Below are 26,576 nucleotides of genomic sequence, written 5' to 3'. Positions count from 1 at the left end.
TTCATTTTACTCATCAGGTTGCATGTTGTTGTTGTTGTGTGCTATTGAGCTAATTCCGACTCATAATGACCCTACTGGACAGAGCAGAACTGCCTCCTAAGGTTGCCAAGGAGCTGCTGGTGGATTCGAACTGCCGACCTTTTTGGTTAGCAGCCTGAACTCTTAACCACTACGCCACCAAGGCTCCATTGTTACATGTGTTTGCCAATCAGAGTGTTCTTGGGCACCAACAGCACTGCAAGGAACCTCTCTGATGAGCTACACCAGTTCCCTTCCCAGAATGAATACTGTTTTGAAATCTATTGGATAAGACACGCAAGCAATGCTTTGGAGCGTACCCTGAGATGAATAAATTATAGGGATTAGAAGAATTACCACTGTGCGGAGAGCTGTTTGGATACATAGATACTGGGAATTGGTGCCAGTTGAATGTACTTGCTGCGTTGGCAAAGCTGCATTATCTTAGTGCTAAGCTTCTTCTTGGGATGTCAGAGAAGTATGTTAACAATTCATACTTATGATTCTGTGATATTAATTGCTTCAATGTGAAACACTGGACAAGATGTAATGTAGCAAATTAGGCTTATATTTCTATTGTAAACAACTACAGCATGATTTCTACAAAAAATGCCTATGAGGCACGGGATTCCTTAAAAAAAAATACTAACAGGGAATTGCTCTGAGGTTTATGGAATTTAGATGGTGTTATGACAATGACTAGTTTATTATGTCCCAATCAACTTTGCCAGTTTCATTAAAAAAGAAAAAAAGGGATCACTTCTTCTTGAGAAAGGAATATCATTAATTTGTAACTTATCACCTCAGTGAGTGTGAGAATCACAATTTCAGAAAACTTTCAGCAGTTATGGAGCTTTGCAACGTGTCAAGAACATGCTACGTGACAGGAAATGCATTTAGGTTATTTTCAGGCATAAACCTCTTTCAAATTCATTTTCTTCCTTGTTTTTATAGATGTTCTACATCTCTTGAGGCCCTTGTTCAATGCCTTATAACTAGTTACAATTGTACTTAGCTGGAGTGACAACATCACATGAAAGAGTACAAAATACATCTTCTGGGGAGATAGTGTAGTAGTTATTAAGAGATAGGATTCTGGAATCAAGCTACATTGATAGAAGTCACAGGTTCACTCTTCACTCATTGTGTGACTTTGAGGGAGTTAGTTATTTCTGAAACTCCGTTTCCACATGTGCCTAAAATACAAACAAAAACAGCACCTTTTCTCATAAGGTTGTTTTGGTTATTGATGAGGTAATTCATGTAAATCTCTTAACAGAGTTCTAGTTCCTAATTAATGCCCGATAAGTGTTACCACTAAAAAACCATTGCCATCTAGTCATTCCAACTCATAGCGACCCTATAGAACAGAGTAGAATTGCCCATAGGATTTCTATGGCTCTACGTCTTTATGGAAGTAGACTGCCATATCTTTCTCCCATGTAGCGGCTGGTGGAGTGGAGTAGCTGGACAGTTTGAACTACTGACCGTTCATTTAGCAGCAGAGTCCTTAACCATGGGCAACAAGGGCTCCTCCAATAAGTACTAGTTGTAACTATTATTACTGTTATTTTTATAAAGGGTGACTTTCATCTATTCATGACCTAGTGCTTCAATAACTGATGTTACCCACACAGAAGCCCAGCCTTTTCAGATTAGAAAGGGCTTCAATTATATTTAGTATATCTAATATACCTAGCATATTTACCTTAACTTTTAAGTGCAGAAGAGGCCCAGGCATTCCAGTTTTGCAGAAATAAGCACATATGAAAGCATGAAGGGAAAAACTTGAAACACTGATATTTGTTTTGTGAACAGCCTACATGTCAAATATTTAACGGGAGACTACAAGTTGACGGCTTCACCTGGAATCATTCTAGATGTTCATTTTAGAAAATTAAAGGGATGATTGTTTTTGACCAGTTATATGGACTAGAGGGGAAAAAACTACTTGTGGGCAAGTGTAACAACCCCTCCCCCCTCTACCCAATCTGGTCTCAATGGGACTTCTGTTCCCAGGTGCAGCTGTTGAAGTAAGTTCTGAAGTGTGAATACTTTCAAAGAAGGAGTGCAAATGAAGGAAGGATTTGTTGGTATCCTGGGGTAGAAATCAGCCTTAAAATTAAATGCATTCCTGTGATATACTTAATGGGTAGAATTGCTATAAATAACATCACTCATAATGTTTCTAAGTAATTTGCACTAAAAAGGCTCATGATGCTGGCTAGTGGATAGACTTAAGAGGTATTTGATTAGCTAAGCCATCACCTTCAAAACAGAGAAGCAATCATTTAGTTCACATGAAGTAAAGGAGCAATACTACCTGCCATACCACATCTGAGAAGTTTGGTTTATACACCATACCTGCAACAGACATGCATTTTTCCCACAATTTATTTAAGCCAGTAACCCTTTTGACATGGAAATTATCAAGCCCCACCCCAAAACTACTGAATCAGAATATCTGGGGGTGGGACCTAGCCATTTACAAACAGCCCATTTCTGGGTGATTCCAATGCACGCTCAAGTCTCAGAACCACTGCTTTAACCAAGGGAAAGTATTGGTGTTCACAACTCACTTATTATTCATTAGGAGAGTTTGCATTGTCAAGTTCAAGTCAAGTTCAGTGAGTGATGTATTGGGGAGAAAGTGACTGAAATGGTGAATCTCTAAATCATCTTCCAAATATTCCATAAACTAGCTATGGTTAAAACTTTGGTTTCAGCCATGATTGATGCTTCTTTTTACTTTAATGCAGATGGCCACAACCTGGGAATTTTATCTAAAAGAAGATGCCCAGTAGATCACTTGAAGGACTTTGTGCCATTAGAATGCATTAAGATGCCCATATTGGAAAGGCTGAAATTTTCATTGATGTAATAACATCTGAGTACACTCAGCTTTAAACAGGAGAAGAAAAAGAGTAACAGGTTTACCCAAGAAAGTGCCTCTCCACAGAGCTGATTATAGAGACACTCTGAGCACATGACAGATGTAAACTGGACACATTTCCCACTGTGAGCAATTATGATCTCAGTTGATTTTTTAAAAAAATAATTGGACAACTGTTCTATGGAAATGATATAAAAATTTCTGGAGAGGTCACACATATTTAAATGTATGTAGTTTATATATTTTCCTTTCTACTGACAAAATTAGGATGCAATTGAAAAATCCAATGTTTGATAATTCAATGTGGATCAATTTCAAGGAAAGCTGAAAGCAAAATAGATATATTTTATCAGACAGATGAAGCATGTTTAGGATGTTGGGATGAGGGAATGTATTCCAGGGTCATGCTTGGATTTCTATGGAAGCAGACTCTGTTCTATTCCTTGAGACTACTGGTTTGAAATCCAAGAACCTTCCCAACATATGAAACTGAAAAAATTTTTAAAGCATTATCATAGTTCTAACCAGCCCTAGTGGCACAATGGTTAAGCACTCCCCTGCTAACCGAAAGGTCAGAGGTTAGAACACACCAGCTGCTTCACAGGAGAAAGGTGTGGCAGTCTGCTTCCGTAAAGATATACAGCCTTGGAAATCCTACGGGCAGTTCTAATCTCTCCTATATAGCATGAGTATGAGTGAACTTAATAGCACCCAAAAACAAATCATAACTCTATTTCTATTTTTTAAACCTATCAATCAGTGATAAATAATGCTAAACCTATAAGAGGTTGTTTTTGTTAAGAGAGCTTATTATGCTTTATTTTGGACTAACCAAAAAAAATCAAACCCATTGCTGTTGTGTCAATTTCGACTCACAGTGACTTTATAGGACAGAGTAGAACTGCTACATAGGGTAAATCTTTATGGGAACAGACTGCCACATCTTTCTCCCACAGAGCGGCTGGTGGGTTCAAACTGCCAAACTTTTAATTAGCAGCTGAGTGCTTAACCACTGAACCATCAGAACCCCTTATTCTGGACTATTTAACATTAACTCAAGAGTATTTAACAGCAGTGGGTATGGCCGCATTATTAACTTCAGAAAATGCAAGCAGCCAGCGAAAAAATATATTTCTCATTACGTGAATTGTTAAAAGGCATTGGAATATTATTGGATCTATTAGAAAATCCCCTGTGAGCTCCTATAGATAGTATTCATTGATTGGTTCATAGGTGCCAGGCATGGCGATACCTAATGAGAGTTTTTTAATTTTTTTCCTCCCCTCATTACTATTAGAACAATATCTTGCACATGATAGCCATAAATGACTACATGAATGAAAAAAATGATGTCAGGCCGTTTTTTCGCATCATCAGTAATCCTCACATAACCTTGAGAGGTAGATATAAGAAACCTGTTGCACCCGAGTGCATCAAAGACGTGATATATCAGATATATTCGATTCCAAACTCCTTGTCTCCTCTCTCTATCCCCCATATATCAGTCTCCCTCAAAACCTCGTTGGCACACGTACATTCTGTGTGTGTATATCAGTTACGTTGGGGCTTAGAGCTTCAATATTTTGCAGAGTGCATAAGGATCAGTCCATCCATCCTTGCTGCCCCTGTGCTTTTCTTTATGATTATAAAGATTCCCTTTTGATTCTGGCTGCTACGTACAGCAAAATGAACAGGCGGGCGCCATAGCTTTATCTGAGTGTGGACAAGGTGAGAGTGGAGCCATCCATTTTAACTCTTGGAATGTTTCCCAAGGCTTCTGGAAGCTACATTTATTTTCTAGGAAGACTCAGAAATGAGAGCCAAAATGATATCTGCAATCACAGCACAGTCACTTTCTCAGGTAAAACTTAATTTTCCCTTTTATGGCAAATCCTACTCTAGCGATGTGTGTTAGAAGGCAATGGGAAGGGGAGAGATGACAGAAAGGTTAAGTCAAAGGAAGTGCAGAATAGATAACATATTTTTTGGTTTTCTACCCAATCCTCTGCCTGTTACTACCAGCTTATTTCCAATTACCAATACTAACTTCCCTGAAATACTAACTTCTTTATCTTAGAGCAAGAGTTTTCAACTTGATGGAGGAAAAAAATGATCCATTAATGGGATTAGCTGGCCCAAATTGGCCCAACTTGAATGTAAAGTAGTATGGAATTCTTTACATATGCGTATTTATGAGGGGACAGTCCATAGCCCTTATTAGATTATAAATGGTATGCATAGCCAAATGAAACAAAACAAAGGAGGATAAGAATATTTTCCTAAAAGAGAGGTTCTTGAAATGAGAATTACGCATACAAGATAAACCAAATTATAACAACGATGCTTAACTGAGAAAGGGGGAAATATAGATATGCCTGAAATTGTTTCCAAATCCACACAGTTATCCCACATCCCCGATTATTTCAAAGACTGCATAATGTAGTTCAAATAAAAACATGTTTGTATATATTTAATGGGCGTTGCCTATATATTTTGGATAACTTGATACATTTTTCTTTTCCTACCCATTGAAAACATTTTACCATGTCACTGTTTTTCACATGAATATATTCTTCTTTAAAAAGTATTAGGTAGTTATTCAGAACACGTACCAGAGTTCTGAACTACAGAAACTCCAATGAGAGGTTGTAGATAAGATTCCGTGTGTCTATTTTAAACCCTAAGTGAGCTCCTCAGTCCTCTGGGCAGGTATTTGGGACTTGTGCCTTTTTAAACCACCTAGAGCTTTTGACATTTTCCTCTGTGTCACTCCTTTTCACTTGTCCTACACTTACTGAGCCTAACTTGAAGAAAAGTGATACAAAGCAAGGGATCCTGAAGAATATGTTTATATAATGTTTAGATTTTCCTGTTCCTCCTGGCTTTTATTTTCTTTTGCTGGATCCTGCGTGTCTCGTGTGTATTTTGTACTAAGCTCATATAATCAATATTAAAAAACAAAAAAACCTACCCCATATCTTGTCCTGCTTTAAAAATTCTTCAATAGTTACCTCTCCTTGTCATTGCTGTTAGTGGCCATCTAGATTCAGACCCATGGTGACCCCAGGTGTGTCAGAGTAGAATTGAGTTTTATGGTGTTTTCAACGCTGTGACCTTTTGGAAGCAGATTGTGTGGCCTGTCTTCTGAGGTGCATCTGGGTGGGTTCAAGCTGCCAATCCTTCATTCGGTAGTTGAGTGCTTAACTGTTCACACAAAACCAAGGCTCCCTGGGTGGTGAAAATGGTTTGCACTTGGCTGCTAGCAGAAAGGTCTGTGATTCAAGCCCACACAGTAGTACCATGGAAGAAAGCCCTGGCAATCTGCCTCTGTAAAGATTACAGCCAAGAAAAGCATATGGAGCTCAGCTCTTCTCTGTAACACATGGGATCACCAAAATTGACTCAATGGGGTAATATCTCTCATTAAACCAAACCAAAACAACTAAACCTGTTGCCGTCAAGTCAGTTCCGACTCATAGCAACCCTATAGGACAGAGTAGAACTACCCCATAGGGTTGCCAAGGAGCACCTGGTAGATTCGAACTGTCAACCTTTTGGTTAGCAACCATAGCTCTTAACCACTACCCTACCAGGGTTTCCATACCTCCCATTAATAGAGGGAAATCTACATTTCTCAGCACAACTAGGAAGTCTCAACTTCCTTTTAAATCATGTTCCTTCCCGCCCCCCATATTAACCCTCTACTTTATCACTTCATAGGAGTATTTCCTGATGCCCCCTTAACATTTAAACTTGGTTTCCTGGGCTGAGAATACATCCTATTGCTTTTTCCTCCTGGAGCAAGATTTCACCAACTGCTCCATTACCGCCAGTTCCATAATTTTCTCTGAGGCAAATTTAAAACATTTTATAATCAACTGACCAGATCAGACCAGACCCATTGCCTTCGAGTCAATTCTGAATCATAGTGACCCTATAGGACAGAATGGAACTGCCCCATAGGGTTTTTAAGGAGCGGCTGGCAGATTCAAACTGCCAACCTTTTGATTAGCAGCTGAGCTCTTAATCACTGCACCACCAGTAAATGTCAAAACCCATATAACCCTCTTGAAGATTCATATGCATTTATAAATGATAAGGAATTGTACAGTTAAATGAAACCAACAGAAGACAATGCTGTTTAATTTTGTTTAGCTTGGTGCTTCCCAACATTACTAAACACCCACACCCCCACTCCCATATATTGACATGTTACAGCATAAGTTTTTTCTCAGACACTCACTTTGAGAAATGCCACCCTCAAGAACTCCATCCGAGTCTCATAGTCCTAAAAGGCTTTATCAACCCTGTGTGAAGGTGCTATACCCACATATCTTAGCAGTTACAGCTCTTTCATCATTTTCTTTTCTGGCCTTCCAATTATGTGTCAGCTCTGCTTGGTACCAGGCCTTACTTGATTCATGTCACTAAAACAATGCCTAGGCCTAAAACTTCCTACTACCTAGAATCAATTTTACTTTCTTCCAAAAGCGATGCCCGTCAACATGGCTTCCATGAACACATGGAAACAAGTATACACATGTGCCCATTTTTCTTCCATCCTAACTTCTTGTTCAGGCTGGAAATAAAAGAATACACCAGTCTATGAAATAGCCCAAGTTTTTTATACAGTCTTTCACAGAATTTTCTCCATGGATCATCAGTATCAATGAGATTGGGGGCTAGAATAAAACATACAGAATTTGGAACCACACAAGACTTTCAGCCATTGCATATACAGTCTGCAAACATGGCTTGGGAAAAGATTTAGAAAGAATACTTTCCTGTAAATTGATTGCAGGGAATTTGAAAAAAATAATTATAAAAACAAACAAACAAACCCAGTGCCATCGAGTCAATTCCGACTGATAGTGACCCTATAAGACAGAGTAGAACTGCCCCACAGAGTTTCCAAGGAGCACCTGGCGGACTTGAACTGCCGACCATTTGATTAGCAGCCATAGCACTTAACCACTATGCCACTAGGGTTTCCAAAATGATTATATTGACCCACAAATTCATGTAGAGAGGAATGATGTATGGCCTTCACCCTAATAAATAAAACTCTAACAAATTATTAGGAAGAGTTATTCCAATACAGGGCAATAGTCCTCTCTTAAGTTGACACATTTAGAAATTATTTATAGTGTGTTGCTTTGAACCATAAAGCTCATAAAGATATAACACTAACAAACAACAATAAAACCAACGAAGACAATACTAATAAAGAACATTTTACTTTTGAGACTGATTAAAATATCAATGACTAATAATTACAAGTACTAAGAACTTCAATATATCCATAGCTATTTGTCTTTCTCTTTCTAAGGTATGAGAGAATAACCTGTGAATGGCTAAGGTCCAAGGCTTCAAAACTAGTACTGCAGAGCTGGTACTCAAATTTTGGTTGTTCTAGCTTCAAACCCTTCAATTACATTTTTTTATTTATGCTTCCTCCACCTGTGAAGTTGTGCTCTAAAAATTCATACTTCTGTTCATGACTCCAGAAATTTTTTTTAACATACAATTTCCTCAAATATTGTTTTATGCCTTTCAATAATTTACCACCTCTTTACTCCACCCAAAATGAAATGAAAATAATGTTTTATGCATTTCGTTGAAGCCATCAATTTCATCTCAGTTTTAAAATCAATCCTGTCTCCCTCTTGTATATGCAGATAGGTCCTGAAAGATGCCTGCTGGCAGGAAAGTTAAAATTAAATCTCCCATATTTATTGTTTTCATGAGTGTTATAAAACATGCTAATTTCATTTTATTATTTCACGTTTATTAGAAAAAGATCAACAGAACCTAGAAAATAAATACCTAAATAAAGTGGCATACCCATTCATTGGTGGTGTGTATCAATTTTTTTTATCAAGGGATAATTATTTTCATTTGTATCATTAAGCTGTGCTTCTTTTCATTTGAAACCTCATGGAATTCTTTTGAGTAAATTATGCCTTATTGATCACAGGGGTTGACTTTTTCTTTTTTTAAATGCTCATTCTTCATCAGAATCTGATTCTCAAGACCATCTTTCTAAGAAGTATATCACACAAGTGATGGATTTGCAAAGTTCTGCTCATCTGGGAATCATTGGGAGATCCTAGAAAGTGCAGGGGCTTTGGAGCAAACTTTGAAATCCATCTTTACCATGTTTCATCACCTTGGTTAGACCCTTATGCTTTTTCGGGCTCAGCTTCCAGAGCTGTAAGTTGTGGTTGCTAACACCAAACTCTTGGAGTTGTGGTGTTGATTATATGGTAGATGCTTGTACATATTATGGCATTTAGGTAGGTGGGCAGGTTTATCAATCCCTCCTCTCCATCTCCACTGCCACCATCTTAGACCAGGGACCATTTTCTTTTGCAGTTACAGACTCTTAAATGGTCTTCCTGCTCAACCGCGTGTGCACAAGAGTGAATATCGGTGTGTATGTGTGTGTGTAGATTTTATTCAAATATAAATCTCATTTTGTTCTAGTATCATTCTTGCTCATTATGCTCTATTCACAGATGTCTTCAATTCCTCAAACATACCAAGGTCTTTCTCCCTTCAGGGTCCTTGCACATGCTCATTCTGCTGGCTACAAGTCTCCTGCTGCCATTCTTTGCATGCCTAGTCTCTTATTTTTATAGATTCAGCTTAAATAACACCTGCATCAAAAGTAACTTTCTCTGACAACCTTTGTAAAGTAGATCCCCACTTTCTTTGTTCCTGTCTAGTTGCTTCAATATTTTGTTCAGTGACCTTTTCAAAATTTTAAATTAAAATATTTGTTCATTTTCTTTTCTCTCTCTATATTTTTTAACAATTCCTTGTCCTCATTGGAAATCCTGGTAGCATAGTGGTTAAGTGCTATGGTTGCTAACCAAAAGGTTGGCAGTTCAAGTCCACCAGGCACTCCTTGGAAACTCTATGGGGCAGTTCTACTCTGCCCAATAGGGTTCCTATGAGTCGGAATCGACTCGATGGCAGTGGGTTTGGTTTTTGGTTTTCCTCCTCATAAAGCTCCAAAAGAAAGGACTTTTTTTTTTTTTTTTGCTCTTTTCACATTGTTCCCCAGATTGTATTACAACTTTAGCACCTTGAAGATGCACAATAAATATGATCAATCATGAATGAATAATTTTTTACCTGAAGAGGTTTGATCGTGCACTGTGTGTATGCCTGTGGGTGTTTCCATGGTAATATCTGGGAAACTAATTTTTGAAATTAGTCATTGCTGAATGGAATGAACTGAAACATGCTTCTTAAATTTTGTGAATATCCATTACATGCCAAGCCTTGATTTAGTACCTCATCCAGAAGTACTGGCGAATATTTTCTTCTTCTTCTTTTTTTTTTTTAACTGTGATATTCCCATGATAAGTAAATTTCTACATTGCTGCCATGTTGCTCAAAGAGAGAAATATGAGATTGAAAGAGATAAACAAAAGAATTTTTAATGCAGACATATAAAACTTGACTCCAAGTAGCACATGTTAACTTGTATAGATGGTGAAAAGTTTTAAATTATACTCTCTTAGATTTAATTATAGTAACAGTGGAGGCTCTTTCCTGAAGGAGCAAGAGCTGAAAGAGTCTTTCACTTAACTGACTCTCAAACAATAAACAACCTCTGAGACTCAACAGGGGACCTTGGCTCATACCTAGGAAGACAGTATTTTCAGTTCTAACTTTGCATCAATGCACTATCTGAAGCAAATCACCCTAATTCTGAATATATTGTAAGCAAGAGGTTAGCATCTGAAATAAAATCTAAGGAAGATCCTCTTCAGATAGCATGTAACTATGGAAGTCCTTTGGCCAGCACTGGTCATTGAAGGTCTATGTTTTTCTTTCATGTTTGGTTCTGAGTGTGGTGGCATCAGGGATACTGAAGGAACATACTGGCTTCTCTGCATCTGTTACCTGTTCCTTCAACCACCTGGTCAGACTATAATTCTCTTCAGACAGAATATGCTTTATCTTCAGCTGACTCCTTTTCAGCACTTAATAGGTATTCCCTCTCTAGTGTAATGTGTCCTGTATTAAAGGGCCTTTTAATTGAGACAACTCTATTTCTCTCCATCTCTTCAGTCTCCTTCATGTCTGGAGCATATGAGGATTTTCTTATGATTCTATCATTTCTAATTCTCCTAAAGACACGTTTTCCAGGGAGTAAGCTCTAAGGGGGTAAACAATCAATATTTAGGGTGTTGATTGTCTATGAATTCCCAGTCTTTAGCCAAGTCTTGGCACATAGTTGGTGTTCAATTAATAATCGCTGACTGACCAAAATCTACCATCCCACTGAAGACATGAGCTGCCAGGCATATATGTGCCTTCTAATTTTGGAATTCCCAGCATATATTCCCATTTCTACCTTGGCCATTTGGGAGGAACAAGTGGAGAGTTTCTTCTTTATACATACTGTTAAATTGAGGGCCAAGTACTCTTTAGTGACCATATCATGCCAATATTGAACCAGGGTCTACATATGTACACCAACTTTTATCTTTTGACCTAAAGTACATTACTGTTTGAAAAAAAAAAAAAAGTAGCTATCAGAAAAAACTATATTAAAATTCATTTATCAAAAAGAAGAGTTGATGAAAATTTTTTTCTGGTCAAAAGGAATTCATGTTGATTTTCAAGTAATAAGAACTGTGAGCTAGTTATTTCTCCGGTGGTAGGGTTGTTACTCCCTTGAGGGAACAAATTCAAGGGAATCATCACCTTTCAACTTAAGAATCACGAGAAGATGGTAGAAGGAGATATGATTTCCAATTCTACGTTCAAAGCGAACCCATGCCTATTTTAGCACAATTGTGCCATGCATTGGAGATACACGCCTGGACAAGAGGGAAGCAGTCTCCTTTCTTTCCTTTCCTTTGATTCTGACTGTGCTTAGAGTCTTTTGTAGTGAAATCGAGTCAAGTACAATAGAATTCTCTATGTCCATGTTGATATGAGTTTTTATTTTGCGAGATGTTTTAAAAATATCTTTGCAGAAGCCCTCTCTGTCCGGACGGTTTACACTAACAGGGTTTTATAATAGCTTGCCCTTGATTATTGCTAATGATTTCCAGCTGCACCATTTCCCAACAAGCTGATCCCCTTGAGTTTAGCCTTAAATCCCTACCTTCCAGGCAAACCAGAGAATTTAAAGTCTCATGCACTTCTTTCTCTGAGGATGTTGTAAAGCAGACAGCAATTGGTGAAAAATGTTCACATAACTATGGCTTGACTGCTAATTCAGTTTTTGACATTTATTTTTCATGAGCATGTAATCACCTGATAATGAATACTCTAGTTTCAAATTGAGTCAGTCATCTGTAAGGCAACTAATCCCAGAGATGATGGAAAGTGTAGCTATGTTGAACTTACACAAGTGACCACTAATTAGAGTAGGTAACAAATATGAATTTTGAAAAAAAATGTAAAAATGAGATCATTTAGTTATTAACAATGACCTAGGAATGAAGTAATGAACGAAGCAAGAGTCCTGACTACCACAAAGGATTTAAAGCATTGAAAAAAGTTGTTTGAACAAGGGTGTGTGCATCTGTTAGTCGGCCCTATGTCTACAAGGATGCTGAGAAGCCAAAGATTTGATCCCTTCATGGAAATGATGAACTCTAAATAGCACGCCTAAGCAGATTCATGTGGAGATAAGATGGTTCAGTAGACACACTTACAATATAAACATTACTTCACAGATTGAGTCATTCATTTTCATTTGTAAAAATTATGAAACAAAGAATCAACTTTCCTTTTTATTTTGATCTTGCATAGAAAAAGGGAAGAAACAAACACATTTTTTTTTTTTAAAAGATAAGAACTGCTGAGAAATCATTAAAACCTTGAGAACAGTCAAAATCCACAGGGTAAACCTCCAGATTCCTGGAGGCTCAAGGTGCATGCATGTCAATGTCAAAAGTGAAGCCAATGCTGAAGTTTTAAAATATCCATGTTGCTGACTCTCTAAACTTGTGTGATGAATTTGGCACAAACAACCAAGTTGTATTTTAATTCTAGAGCATTTGCAAGATTCTGTGTGACCTAAAAAGTCTGACTGATAAATCCGTGATTGGCTACATTACACCTACAATGACCTGGCCTACAGAGCCATATCCTTGAACCTGACCTGCCGTATTTCCATCAAACTCTCTGCCCACTCAATCCACCCACAAAACCAAATGACAATAAATGCCAAACATATAAATATTAAATCTAATCCATACTGAAAGGGTCACAAGTGAAGATAATGAAAAATCTAATGGAGGGCAATTACAAAGGATAAGATTAAGAAATATCTTAGCTAATGTTAGAATGCTGGAAAAAGTGTATCTCTACTAACAGTGAACGTTCTGAAGTGAATAACACTTGGTGGGTTTGAACTGCCGGCCTATTGGTTAGTAGCTGAGTGCTTAACCACTGCACCATCAGGGCTCCTGTTAAAACTTAGTAGGTTTTATTAGTATAATTTTAACTTGATTTATGTGCATGTGAAGGAGCCCTGGTGGCACAGTGATTAAGTGCTCAGCTGTTAACCGAAAGGTCTGTGGTTTGAAAGATGTGGCAGTCTGCTTCCGTAAAGATTTACAGCCTTAGAAATCCTATGGGGCAGTTCTACTCGGTCCTAGAGGGTTGCTATGAGTCAGAATCAACTTGACAGCAATGAGTTTGGTTTTTGGTTTGTGTTTGTATGTGTGTGTATGTCTTATTCTGGTACATGAAGACAATATTAATCCTTCAGATATATGAGAGTAGTCTAGGGGAAAATACCCATCGTTTTCTGGGAGGTAACACATTGATCTTTTGTAATGATTAAATAAAAGCATAGAACTACAGTGCTATTTCCTTCTTGAAGGGAAAAAAAAAATCTGACTCTTGTCAGGTAAGCTGCTTGGCAAATAGTAAGTTTAATTCCTAACACCCACATGAGGCACAAGAATAGTTGGATTAACAACTCCAGTGTCATGCTGTCAGCTGCTGTTTATTTAAATTAAAATGTCACCATCCAGAAATAAATTAGGAAGTTGAAAAACGATAAATTTCTTAAACATACAGTACTTCGGCACCTTGTTAAAATAAATCTATTACATTTGTGTTTTTGTAGAACTTTACAGAGGCTATTTCCATTTTGACATTCAGAGTATAGCAGGTTTCTGGTTTCTTTTTTCTTGCTTGTTTTATCTTCCCTTCCCTCCCTCTCTCCCTCCCTCCCTCTTCCCCTTCCTCCATGCCTTCCTTCCTTTCCTTTCTCCCTCCCTCTGTCTCCTTCCCTCCATTCCTTCTTTTCTTTCCTTCCTGCCTCCTTCCTTTCCACCTACACTTCCTTCCTTCTTTCTTTCTTTCTATTGACTTTCTTTCTTCTCTTTGTCCATATTACCCCTGTCCATACTATGAGGACACATAAGCATAAAACACCCTGCATCAATACACAATTATTAAGTGATCTACCTGCCTGCCTAAAAAGTGTTTCTATCTTATGTTTATCTAAATATAACTACATTACTACAGATTTCAATATTCACTTCCTACAACTTCCTATACACCACTTGTTGTCTTGGGTTCCACTAGTATGTGTTACTTCATACATTTGATATAAAACAAATGTTCCCTTCCTGTGAGTTGTTCCCTTGCTCCCTGAAATTTGAAAGTCACAATTCAGGCCCCATCTCTGTAAGACCTCCCTGCTATCATCCATATACCCAGATGTTTTAAGACAGTTATTTTGCTCTTAGTTCATGGTTGTTCCACTTCAGGAGCCAATTTGGTCATAAGTAGGAAAAGAGTTAACATCTAAGGAAAGAGAATATTCCTTCTCTGCTCCCATTTGGATGTGTGCCTTGCCTGTGACTTTGCAGATTGTAAATGATGCAAATCCACATTATAATGCAGGTTAATCAAATATGAGACAATTGTATACAAACATATTCAGCATTAACAACATGGAGATATTTACTTGGCCGGGTTTTCCATTTTCACATAAAAATGCCTCATATTCGGATGCGAATTCAGGGGCGTTGTCATTGACATCCAGCACTTTAATAGCAACAGGTACTCGAGATATCTGACTGTGGTTCCCTATGGGAAGGAAAAAATAACATCAGCATTTAGGGTATTTCAGTTTGAACGTGCAACTCAATTTTCTTCCTGAAAGCATGTGTGTCTGTTTAAGATTTCCCCTAATTTGGGTATTTTCAACATGGCGATTATGGAATCTGACCACTCAATAAGGAAAAAATAACAAGCATTTGACAGCTTAAAAAAAAAAAAGATATCAATTCTTATTCCAAAGACACTTTGCTGGAGCTTAGCTTGTGGAAGACCATCTCTGGATAAATTAAAAGATGTTTTCTTGATGAAGCAGGTTTTATTTTATTGAATTCATTATATAAGCATATATTTTGTATATCTCTTTGTTTATCTTGGGTGAACTCAACCCATTTCTCACTATTAGTTATTTGAACTGACTACATATTAGAGATGAACACTGAAAACCCAGCAAAAGGCCAGAGCAGAATCAGTTGTTGAGAAGGGGCCCTTAACGGTGTTAAATGGGATAAGATTAAAAATGGGGCATCATATCATTTTTTATTTCTATCTTTCATCAAAAATTGACCTTGGGATCTTTTTGGATAGAATAAACCTAGCTCATTTTAATATTGTAATTTTTCATAGAGGTTTTCATCAGCGTAAACAGAAGATAATCTTCTAATCTTTCCAGGATAATTCAAATAGCATAGAACTCAATACATAATCCTTAATCCTTGAACATATATATATATATATACACATATATATAGTTAAAAATACAAGGTCTGGTCCATTAGTACATTTCTGAAAACTAATTGGGGCCATTTTAAGATTGCTCATTTGTAATAAATAGAGTTCAACTCTGACTGTACCATGTAATAAACTTTCGATCTCTTGTAAATTATACAGAATGCATTGGAGATGGCCAATTATTTATTTGTGTTCCTGTGACACTGAATATTTACAAGGAAGCCAAGAGGAGAAAAATGTTTGGTTTCTGAATGTAAACAAACAGACTTGCATTTGATATATCAAATTCCTCTATTTCTCAACTGATCGCATTCAGACCTCTAAAACGTTCAAACACTTTTTTGTTCTTTAAATATGAAAGTACTTCTAAAATACACATCAAGTAATCAGAGCCCTGCCAAAAATTCAGACTCGGTTAACCCCCATAGATATGCTACAGGATTTGCATTTAGTTAACTACCATGGACACTTTGCAGTATTCTAATTTGTTTAACTACAGATGGATAAATACTATCCTGGGTAGTGCTCACCACCCCAGTAATGGAACACTTTAACCTCACTTCCTGTAAGTCAAACCAATGGCCTCGAATGTATCACCTGATAAACCCTTTTTCTTTCATTATCTTATCTCTGATGCATTGGTTCATTCTCCATTTACAGAGGAAGCATACAAACCCCTAATATTAAGATAAAAAGTTAAAAAAAAAAGTATTAACATTTGATCCTTCCACAACTTATATTTTATGCTTTATCTTCTCAATAAAACTGCAAAGTTTATATTTTAAATGAAGTATTAGTATGCCCTTAAAGATTTACATCTCTTCTCTAGCCTGACCACGAGCTAAACAGCAGCTTCTGGAGAAAGAAAAGAGTATTGTTTGAGCTAAACACACATAGTTTGCTGAATCCCAATTTTGTCACTTGCTACCTATGTGATACTGGGCAAGTTATTTGACCTCATTTTACTGCTGAGGATACTGGAACACAAGAGATTAATACTTTATTTACAGAATTACTATAAATAATAATTAGGAAAAAATTAAAAGTGCTTACATTGTACTGGGCACAGAGCCAAGGCATTTTAGTATTTGCATTTATCACTGTCAACATCAACTGCTCTGTGCATATTGATTATTTACTCTATCTAACATGTGATGTTTCATATAGACATATATCATTCAGTTATCAGTAAAGAGCTATGAAGTAGGTAATGTAATCCCCACATTTTAGACGTGGAGACTAACACTCAGAAGGTTATATTACTTAGTTAAATAATTAAATCCATGGTGCAGCTTTGGACTTCAAAACACAATCAGCATTATATAGAAAATATATACATATTTGATTTTTTTCACATAAGTTAACTAATGTCATATTTTTTCTTTTTTATATTATGTATATATACATATTTGATTTTTTCCACATAAGTTAACTAACTAATGTCATAATCTCAAGAATGTTTGTAGGTTTCATATTATATATATATATATATATATATATATATACATATATATATTATTTTTAAGGTTGACTTCTTTTTGATACTCAAGTCCAAATTTCAAATACCAGGGTGGATATTTCTAAGGAGTTGTAGCACCACCAGTATTCACAGAATGGTACCAATAATCTACAATCCTCCCTGAGAAATTGAACAATTTAACTTCCATATTTTTGCTCATGGTCCTATTTCACCCAAGTACTATCCTTTTAATTGTTTAATTTTTCCTTGTTTCTTTTTTTTAATTTCATCTAAAAAACCCAGAGCAATCACAAAGAAAACAACTACAAAATATATTAAAAATAATTGCTTATATTTTGTTATATTTACTATTTTAAAATATTCATTTAATGAAAAAGAAAGCAATAAGAAATGAATAGAGGAACAAAAGACACAAGACATATAGAAAACAAAAAAGGAAAGTGGCGGACCTGAATCCAACTATATAAAAAAAAAAAATCCAACTATATCAAGATAATATTAATATAAAGTGTGAATTGATTAAACAAAATGATAAGACAGAGATTGTTAGACTGCATATATAAGCAAGGTCCAACTCTATGATGCCTACAGGAGACATACTTTAAAGTTACAAATAAATTGATAGTAAAAGAATAGGAAAAGATATATGCGAACAGCAGCCACAAAAAAGATTAATTGGCTATAAAAATATCAGGGAAGAAAGACTTTAAAACAAAACAAAGCCAAAAAAATGTTACTGGAGAAAAGGAGGAATGTTTTATAATGATAAACGTGTCAATCCATCAGGAAGACATAATAATCAAAAACATACATGCATACAACAACAGAGCACCAAAAAATACAAAGCACAACATGATAGAAAAGAAGGGAGAAGATAATAATATTTGAAGCCGCAAATGCTCTACTACTCAGCACTGGTCATTCTCCCTCCTCTCTCTGTCTCTGTCTGTCTGCCTGTCTCTCGTATCTATAGAACTTCACAAAGGTTGTTAAGCTGTATAGTAAATGCTGTATCTATCCGGTATTTGGGGTTTTTTTCTTGTCTTCTTTAACTGACTCTGAAATCTATTTTGGAAAAGGATCATATAGCATTTTCTTTTTTTCCTAACTTCTTCTTCCCCAAAACTTGTATATTTGTGATTGATTAGAATACTATTATAAACCTGCTCTTGTCCTACAAAACCAAGATAAATGAAATTTAAGTTAATTTTTTAAAAATTATTGTACATACATGCTGCTTTGTATTCACCCTTCAATTTTGATAATATCCTTTTTTTAACCCATTCATTTGTTCTTTCATCATTCTTTCCTTAATCATTCGTTTAATATTTCCAACTGTATTCCCAATAAATAAGACATTCTTCCTACCATAAAGCATTCTGGAGACAACATTATATATATATAAAAAAAAATTATAGTGGACTATTTATACCCTCATCTAGTCTACAAATTATTTCCTATTAACGTGCTGTGGAAAAATATAGGAAGTACAGAAATCTTCCTGTAATCATAGGAAGAGCTTAAAAGAGGGGGCAAGCTCCAAATAAAGAATTAAATAGAGACTAGAGGTACTCTAAGGTACCCTGGTGTCTGCTAACTGAAAGGTCAGTGGTTCAAACACATCAGCTGCTATGCGAGAGAAAAGACCTGGTGATTTACTCCAGTAAAAGATTTCAGCCTAGGAAACCCTATGAGACAGTTTGACTCTGTCTCACAGGGTTGCTATGAGTGGGAATCAACTGACAACACACAACAACAACAGAGGTACTCTATGTAAAGTAAGGTGGAAAATCCATCCAGTTAGAATAAAAAATTGGTGAGAAGTCCCAGAGGCCCAAAGACCATGCCATCACCAAAAGCTCAGTAGCTCCAGGTGGTGGAGAATATGCAGAGATAAGGCTGGTGGAGATGCCAGGAGAGAAAGTTGAGGCCAGATCAGGAAGGACTTCTGTTTTTACGCTAATGAGTATGGGTTATAGCATTTGATCAAGGAGATTCATTGAAAGATTTCTTGATCAGATTGATAATTTTAAAAGTTGATATAAAGCAGATTGGCAAAAGAAGTTAACATTTTGTTTCTATTTGTTTTTCCCCATGTGCATTAATGTTTATCCTAAGTATACGAATGTCCCAGGAATTTACTGTGAATATTCCTTGAAACTGCTATAACTGATAGAAAAACAATAAAGCAAAACAAAACAAACAAGAAACTAATGTTCCACGTCCCCAAAACAACCCCTTCAAAAACATCTTATCTGTATTTATACTAATTGGCCACACACAATTGAAATTACTGCAACCTATTATAATTCTTAACACAAGTGTCGTATTTAAATACTGAAGATTTGCTTTTATCTAAATTAATGAAATGATAGCAGTTCAAAATTTAGGGATATTATACAGGAATAAAAATAATTAGATAAACTTCTAAGGAAATTATTTGTGTCCTTTGTGACGGGCCCCAAAATGTTTGCCTTTCATCTAATACCCCAAAAAAACCCACCCAGTGTGGTCGAACACAAATACTAAATATAAAGATATAATTAGAAACTTGATTAGCATTCACTAAAGATTAACTTTCTAAACATAAGAGATGTGACAAAGTGTTCCGGAAGGAAAAGCCCATTTCAAATGGTCACCAAAGTCAGGCTATTTTCACATATGATGGAGGTAAATGCACAAATGGCACCCAGTATGAGCAACTCCTCGGGTCCCACCAACTGAGTTGTAGTGACTTCCTGTCACCTCTCTGTCACAGAGCTTCATGAATTGCCCATTAATTTTGCCCTTTTATAATCAAAGGTAATGGAGTGCTGCCAAGTCTGTGTTGCTTGGGAATTTGCTTCTAACTGGTTTTCATGAGCTGCTGTTTTTGCAGACATCGATTGCTATAAACAGCCTTGCCCTTTCATACTATAAGAGGGAAAAGAAAAAATGATTTAACAAATTTAGATATACTGCTGAGGCTCAATAAATAATTCTTGAGCCTTCTACAAGCAGAGGGATGGACTCCATGAGCAATAAATTCCAGTCAATGGGGAAATGCAAAATCAGAGAATTCATAATTGAATACAGGATGAGAAGAACAGTGAGGTTTATAAAATAGGGAGATGTGAGCTGAACATATGATAGAAAAAAAAAGATAGCTGCTTAGGAAATTTAAAATAAAACTGATGGGAATTAGAAAGAGGATGCCGGAAAAAGATTTCAGCAGTACGTTTAAGTTCCCTAGTGACTAAAGATAAAACTTTCTGAGATATGTTTTGCCCATTAATGTTGGGATTATTTCTAAATCACTAGTGATGGTTTACCAATCCACAGATTATTACATAGCACAGAGCCACGGTAGAAGATAAGTAACCAACGGACACCAGTAAGCTTACAGTAAAAAATTCTGACCATCAGAATTTTAAGAAGTTTTTATAAGATTGTGAAAATTCACTCCTTAGAAACTCAGACATATCTACAAAGTAGTTTAGAATTAAATTAGAACTTTAATCGTACGGGGATTTTAGGATCTAATGAAAAAGCTTGTAAGTCATAGCTTTTCTGTTAACCAAGAAGTAGCTCTCTCAAGAGAAGGAAAAATGCTTTCTCTTAGAAAGTTGTGGACTGAGATATGCTTGAAAATGCTTTAAACTCCCTAGAGAAAATGACTCTTAAATGGTGACTTCGGTTCAAGACCTCACTGACCCCTGTCTGTTGTCCCCATTGACTGCTAAAGAGCATACTATCTAGCTCTGCCATTTTCAGTTGCTCTCTAAATGTGCAGGCCTCTCATTTATTACATTCATGTTAAGCAAACTTGGAAATTGTGGAGTACTACATAACCACCTGGCAAGTCCTTCATTCTATCTTTTTTCCGCGTTTCTACAAAGAGCCCTCAGTATTCTTTCTCCAAATCATAAAAAAAAAAAAAAAAAATCATAAGAGCTAAGTTATTGAAACCTAAGGTTAATAAAAAATGATGGCTGTAAAAATTCTGATACTATTGGAAAAAGATTTAGAGCCCTTAAGGTGAGGACTGACTTTATGAACTTGTTAGATACTTTACAGTTCTTAAATATATCACATCCTATATAAAGATAAGAGGAGCCCTGGTGATGCAGTGGTTAAGAGCTCAGCTGCTAACCAAAAGGCAGTTCAAATCCACCAGCCACCTCTTGGATACCCTATGGGGCAATTCTACTTTGTCCTGTAAAGTTGCTATGAGTTGGGATAGAAAGAATGGCAATTTTTAAACCAAAACTTAGTACTACTGGGCACGGAATTATCATGTTTTCCATTATTCTTTTAATATGTATTATGTACTACTACCTACTTTTAGCTTTTATCTTTAAGCATACTTACAAGTTTGTTTTCCTGTATTTTCTATCCTGTGCATACACATGACTTTGTTTTGTTTTGTTTTGCTTCTCCCTCTTATTGTACATGTTTTCCCTGAAATTGTGACTCAAAAATATGTACTTCTTCCTTTCACAGCCCTACATACATACTTTTACCCTTCTTACCCGTCTCACTTGTCTCTCTCCTGAAACAGGTAAGCAAGTAACATTCTATAATGAGTTATTCCCTCTGTCCCTTTTGATAACCTAAGTCTACCTCACAAAAAAACCTTTAATTCTACTGTCATCCAAATTGCATTATGTTTCTATTACCACATCTTCAGTGTTTTTGTTTCCCAGTTATTTCAAATGGGATTGATTTGAGATTATCGGAACTGAATTCCTTGAAGTGACTTTATAACACCATTTCATCTAAGTTCCTTATATATGAGAATTTTATAACAAATGGGGCTTGCAGTTTGGGAGGGATTAATGTATAGGCTTATTTACTGTTCAATTTCAGTGTTTATTCAATATCATCATTCACAGCTTGCAAAAACAACTGTACCTCTGATACACAACACATACACACATATACACACACTTTAGTAGGGAAGAAAATTAATATCATGTGCTATCCAGCACGTGTTGAGTGATCTGTTATGCGCTATTTCTTTGAGCTATGTTGAGTTACTGTGAAGATATCTTCTTCAAAGGGAGTTATGATTTCAGGGTACACAATGATTGAAATCGGAACCCTGGTGCCATAGTGATTAAGAGCTCAGATGCTAACCAAAAGTTTGGCAGTTCAAGTCCACCAGCCACTCCCTGGAAACCCTATGGGGCAGTTCTACTCTGTTCAATAGGGCTGATATGAATCAGATATGAGTTATACACTATAGTATGTGGTAAAAGAAGTATCAATTTTTGAACACCCAGTGAGTATTAAGAAGGTTGGTATCTGGATTCTAGGCAGTTTACCCATATTTACTTAAAGCCAGGAAGTGGTAAATTTTAAATATGAATCCAGGGCAGTCTGACCAACAGGTAAACAAACACAAACAAAACTAATTACTCCCCACAGTCTCTTTTTAGTATGCACTCATGAATCATAACCTTAAATATCATAATATTTTAATAGATATCACTTCCCACACAATACAAAACAATAAGAAATTCATATACATCAAAAGAAAGACTTTTATGATTCTACTCAGTTCATATTCATAAATACAACACTTTTAAAAATTTCTATGGTCACTGTCGTAACTTCTTGCATGGGGTTAACTTTTTTAAATTGAAGTAAGGCATGCAAACAAAAAAGTATGTAAGTATTATGAATTATTTATCTCAGTGGATTTTTACAAAATAAACATCGCATGTCACCACAACTTCAAGGTAACCTCTACTGTTTTATAACACCGTATTACTTGCCTTCTTCAGCATTTTATAAAAAATGGAATTTATATAGTCTACACGCTTTTGTATTTGGAGTCTTTCGCTCAATGTAATATTTATGAAGGAGCCCTGGTGGCTCAGTGGTTAAGTGCTACGGCTGCTGAGCCATTCATATCATTGCATGTAACCGTAGATTCTTCTTCTCCTTCTGTATAATAAAAAATCCCAGTCTATGGAAACACCACAATTTATTTATTTATCCTCTTATTGGTGGAGCCCTGGTGGCACAGTGGCTTAAGAGCTTGGCTGCTAACCAAAAGGTCGGCAGTTCCAGTCCACCAGCTGCTCTCTGGAAACCCTATAAGGTAGTCCTACTCTGTCCTATAGGGTCACTATGAGTCAGAAATAACTTGACGGCAATGCGTTTTTTTTTTTTTTTGGTGGACATTTGGGTTGTTTTGGTTTGAGGCTATTAAGCATAGTGCCACTATAAATACTTTTGCATTAATTTCTGTTGGTTCTATACTTAAGAGCAGAGTGCAAGTTTATAGAATATGCACATAATCAGCTTCAGTGTACGCTTCCAAACATTTTTCCAGTGTGGATGTAACAATTTACACTCTGACCACCAATGGCTAAAAGTTCAAGTTGCTCCACACCTTTAACAACATTTATTTATTCACTTCTCATCATGGTCTTGTGGAAGTGAGTAGTTGTATTCCAGTTAGTTCTTAAATTGCAATATACTGATGATTTATGACGTTGAGGACCTGTCATTATACTTATTTGTCACTTTGACGTCTTTTTTTGTAAAGTGGCTATTCCAGCTTTTGCCATTTTTTTAAAATTGGGTTGTTCATGTTTACTGTATTGATATCCATATTATATATTACAGATATGAGTCCTTTGCCAGATATATGTATCATAATACCTTCTCCGGGAAACCCTGGGGGCGTAGTGGTTAAGTGCTACCGCTGCTAGCCAAAGGGTCGGCAGTTCGAATCCGCCAGGCACTCCTTGGAAACTCTATGAGGCAGTTCTACTCTGTCCTATAGGGTCGCTATGAGTCGGAATCTACTCGACGGCACTGGGGTATACCTTCTCCAGGTCTAGGGCCTGATTTTTCACTGGCTTAGTGGTGTCCTGATGAACACGTATTCTTAACTCAGTAAAGGTGAATTCATCAGGTTTGTTATTATTAATTTTAGTGCTTTCTTAGTCCTATGCATTTATGTATTTGCTTAATCCAGCATTAAAAAATTTTGTTATCATTTGGAAGCTGTCTTGTTTTACCCCTCACATTTACATCTTGAAGCTATCTAGAGATGACTTTTGTTTGTAGTTTGAGTTAAAGGTCAAGGTTTTTTTTTTTTTTTTTCTCCCTTCATGGATATTCAGTTATACAGTCAACATTACTGCAAAGTCTATCCATGGCATCTTGGTCATAAATCAGGTATGCCTTTTATGCAGGCCTGTGTTTGGAGTCTTCTGTTCCATTGGTCCATTTTCCAAAATTTATGATCGTATAATCTCCTCATAATTGCTGCCTTTATAATACAGTTTATATATTGATATTACAAACATGACATGTCCAATTTTTTTTTTCTTTTTAATGATTTTCTTCATTCTGGTAGTCCTTGCATTTTCCATGTACATATCGGTTTCATTTGTCAAATTATACATACAAGTGCACACACAAACACAGAGAAACATACATACACAGAGCTGCTGGAATTCTGACTGATACTGCATGGAATCCACATATCAATTTAAAGAGAATTAACATCTTATCCATTTTGAGTCTAACATGCCCTCTCTTTTACTTAGATCTTGTCTAATTTTTTTTAATAGTGTTTTGTAGTTTTCTGTTTAGAGAACTTGCACACCATTTATTAGATATCTTGCTGCATAATTTAATTTTTACTATTATAAATAGTACTTTTACTTTTATTTGCTGAGTATTATAGCTATCTAACCACCTTGCATACTTTACTTGTTATTTACAATAGTTTAACTGAAGATTGTTTCTAATTTTTATGTATACATTTATGCTGTCTGCAAAGAGTGACAATTTTATTTCTCCCTTTCCAATATTTAGATCTTTATTTCTTACTTGTATCTTATTCTACTGGTTAAAGTCTCCATTAAAATTGAATAAAAGCAGCAAGAGTAGACAACCTTATCTCATTTCCAATTTCAGGGAGAAAGGTTTCAATATTTCACTGTTAGGTATAATATTTGATATAAATTTTTTGTGCCTACCCTTTATCAAATTCCCTTTCATTTCTAGTGTGCAGTTTTTTTCATGAACAAGTGATGACTGTATAACTTTTTTTGCATCTATTGAAATTGATCATTTTTTTTCTTTAGTTTCTCAATATTTCAATTTACATTGATTGCTTTTCCAAAGTTATAATCTACCCTTGGTATCTCCTGAATGCAATATTATTTTTGTATATTACTAGTTACAGTTTGCTATTATGTTAGCTAGGATTTTGTATATGAGAAGCTGGTTTTAAATTCTCCTTTGTTATATTGTTCTTATCAGGTTTTAGTATCAAGATAATGTTTGCTTCATGACATGGGATGGACAATTCTCCCTTTTTTACTTTTCTCTGATAAAGTTTGTGTGAGTGAGTTCATTTGGGCATGTGTTAGAAGTTTAAAAAAATGGATTCAATTTACTCAATATAGAAAATAGTACATGGTTACTTTTCTTTCCCTTGTTTAGTGTCATTCATGTAAATTTTAAAACGTATTGGTATAAGTATGTCCAGTGTCCAATTATTATCCTTTTAGTATCTATACAGTCTCTAATGATGTCCTCTTTTTCATTTCTAATGGTGGGAATTTGAACTTTAGCCTGATAAGTAAACAACTTTTTGGCTTTGTTGAATTTCACTATTCTGCATTTGTTTTCAATTTCGTTATTTTCTGTCATATTTATTTTCACCTTTCTAAATTACATTTTTTAACTTTAATTTTCTTTTCATTTTCAGCCCTTTTTAAAGTAGGTGCTTAGATAAGTATTTGTTTTCATCACTTCTTCTTGCCCACTATAGCCATTAAGGCTGTTATCTCTCTAGGCACTGTGTGAGCTCCACATCACAGGTTTTGTCATGTCCTTACTTTAGTATCAGCCTTTTTTTTTTTTTTTTTAATGTTCTAATTTCTTTTGAGATTTTATTCCATTTTTCATGGGTTATTTAGGAGTATATGGTTAAATTTTCAATAATTAAGAATTATTTTAGTTGTCTTTTTATTACTGATTTCTAGCTTAATTCCATTGCGCTAAGATGGCGTATTCTGTGTGATGTATCAAGATGTGTTTTATGATCGGTTTTTTGGCCATTTTGGTAAATGTTTCAAGGGTGTTTGATAAGAATGTTCCTGTAACTGTTGAGTATAGAGTTTTCTATGTAGAATGTTGTTGTTGTTAGGTGCTGCCACGTCAGTTCTGACTCATAGCGACCCTATGTACAACAGAACAAAACATTGTCCTGTCCTGTGCCATTCTCCTGATGGTTGTTATGCTCGAGCCCGCTGTTGCAGGCACTGTGTCAGCCCATCCTGTTGAGGGTCTTCCTCTTTTTCACTGGCCCTCTACTTTACCAAGCATGGCGTCCTTCTCTAGTGACCAATCCCTCCTGATAACATGTCCAAAATACATGTGATGATG

General features: G+C 36.0%; 1 protein-coding gene across 1 annotated transcript in view; it reads right to left on the bottom strand.

Annotated features, from left to right (window-relative positions):
• Nucleotides 1-13,418: 13,418 nt before the first annotated feature.
• Nucleotides 13,419-26,576, bottom strand: part of CDH8 (cadherin 8) — a 146,394-nt gene continuing 133,236 nt past the window's right edge. Inside the window, exon 7 of the mRNA XM_064273505.1 lies at nt 13,419-14,992. Within this exon, the coding sequence (XP_064129575.1) occupies nt 14,808-14,992 (185 nt within the window). The 3' untranslated portion in view covers nt 13,419-14,807. The remainder of the gene's footprint in view (nt 14,993-26,576) is intronic.

Source organism: Loxodonta africana, chromosome 21 (genome assembly GCF_030014295.1).
Source record: "Loxodonta africana isolate mLoxAfr1 chromosome 21, mLoxAfr1.hap2, whole genome shotgun sequence".
NCBI classification, from domain to species: Eukaryota; Metazoa; Chordata; class Mammalia; order Proboscidea; family Elephantidae; genus Loxodonta; species Loxodonta africana.
This window is presented reverse-complemented; position numbering and strand designations above follow the sequence as displayed.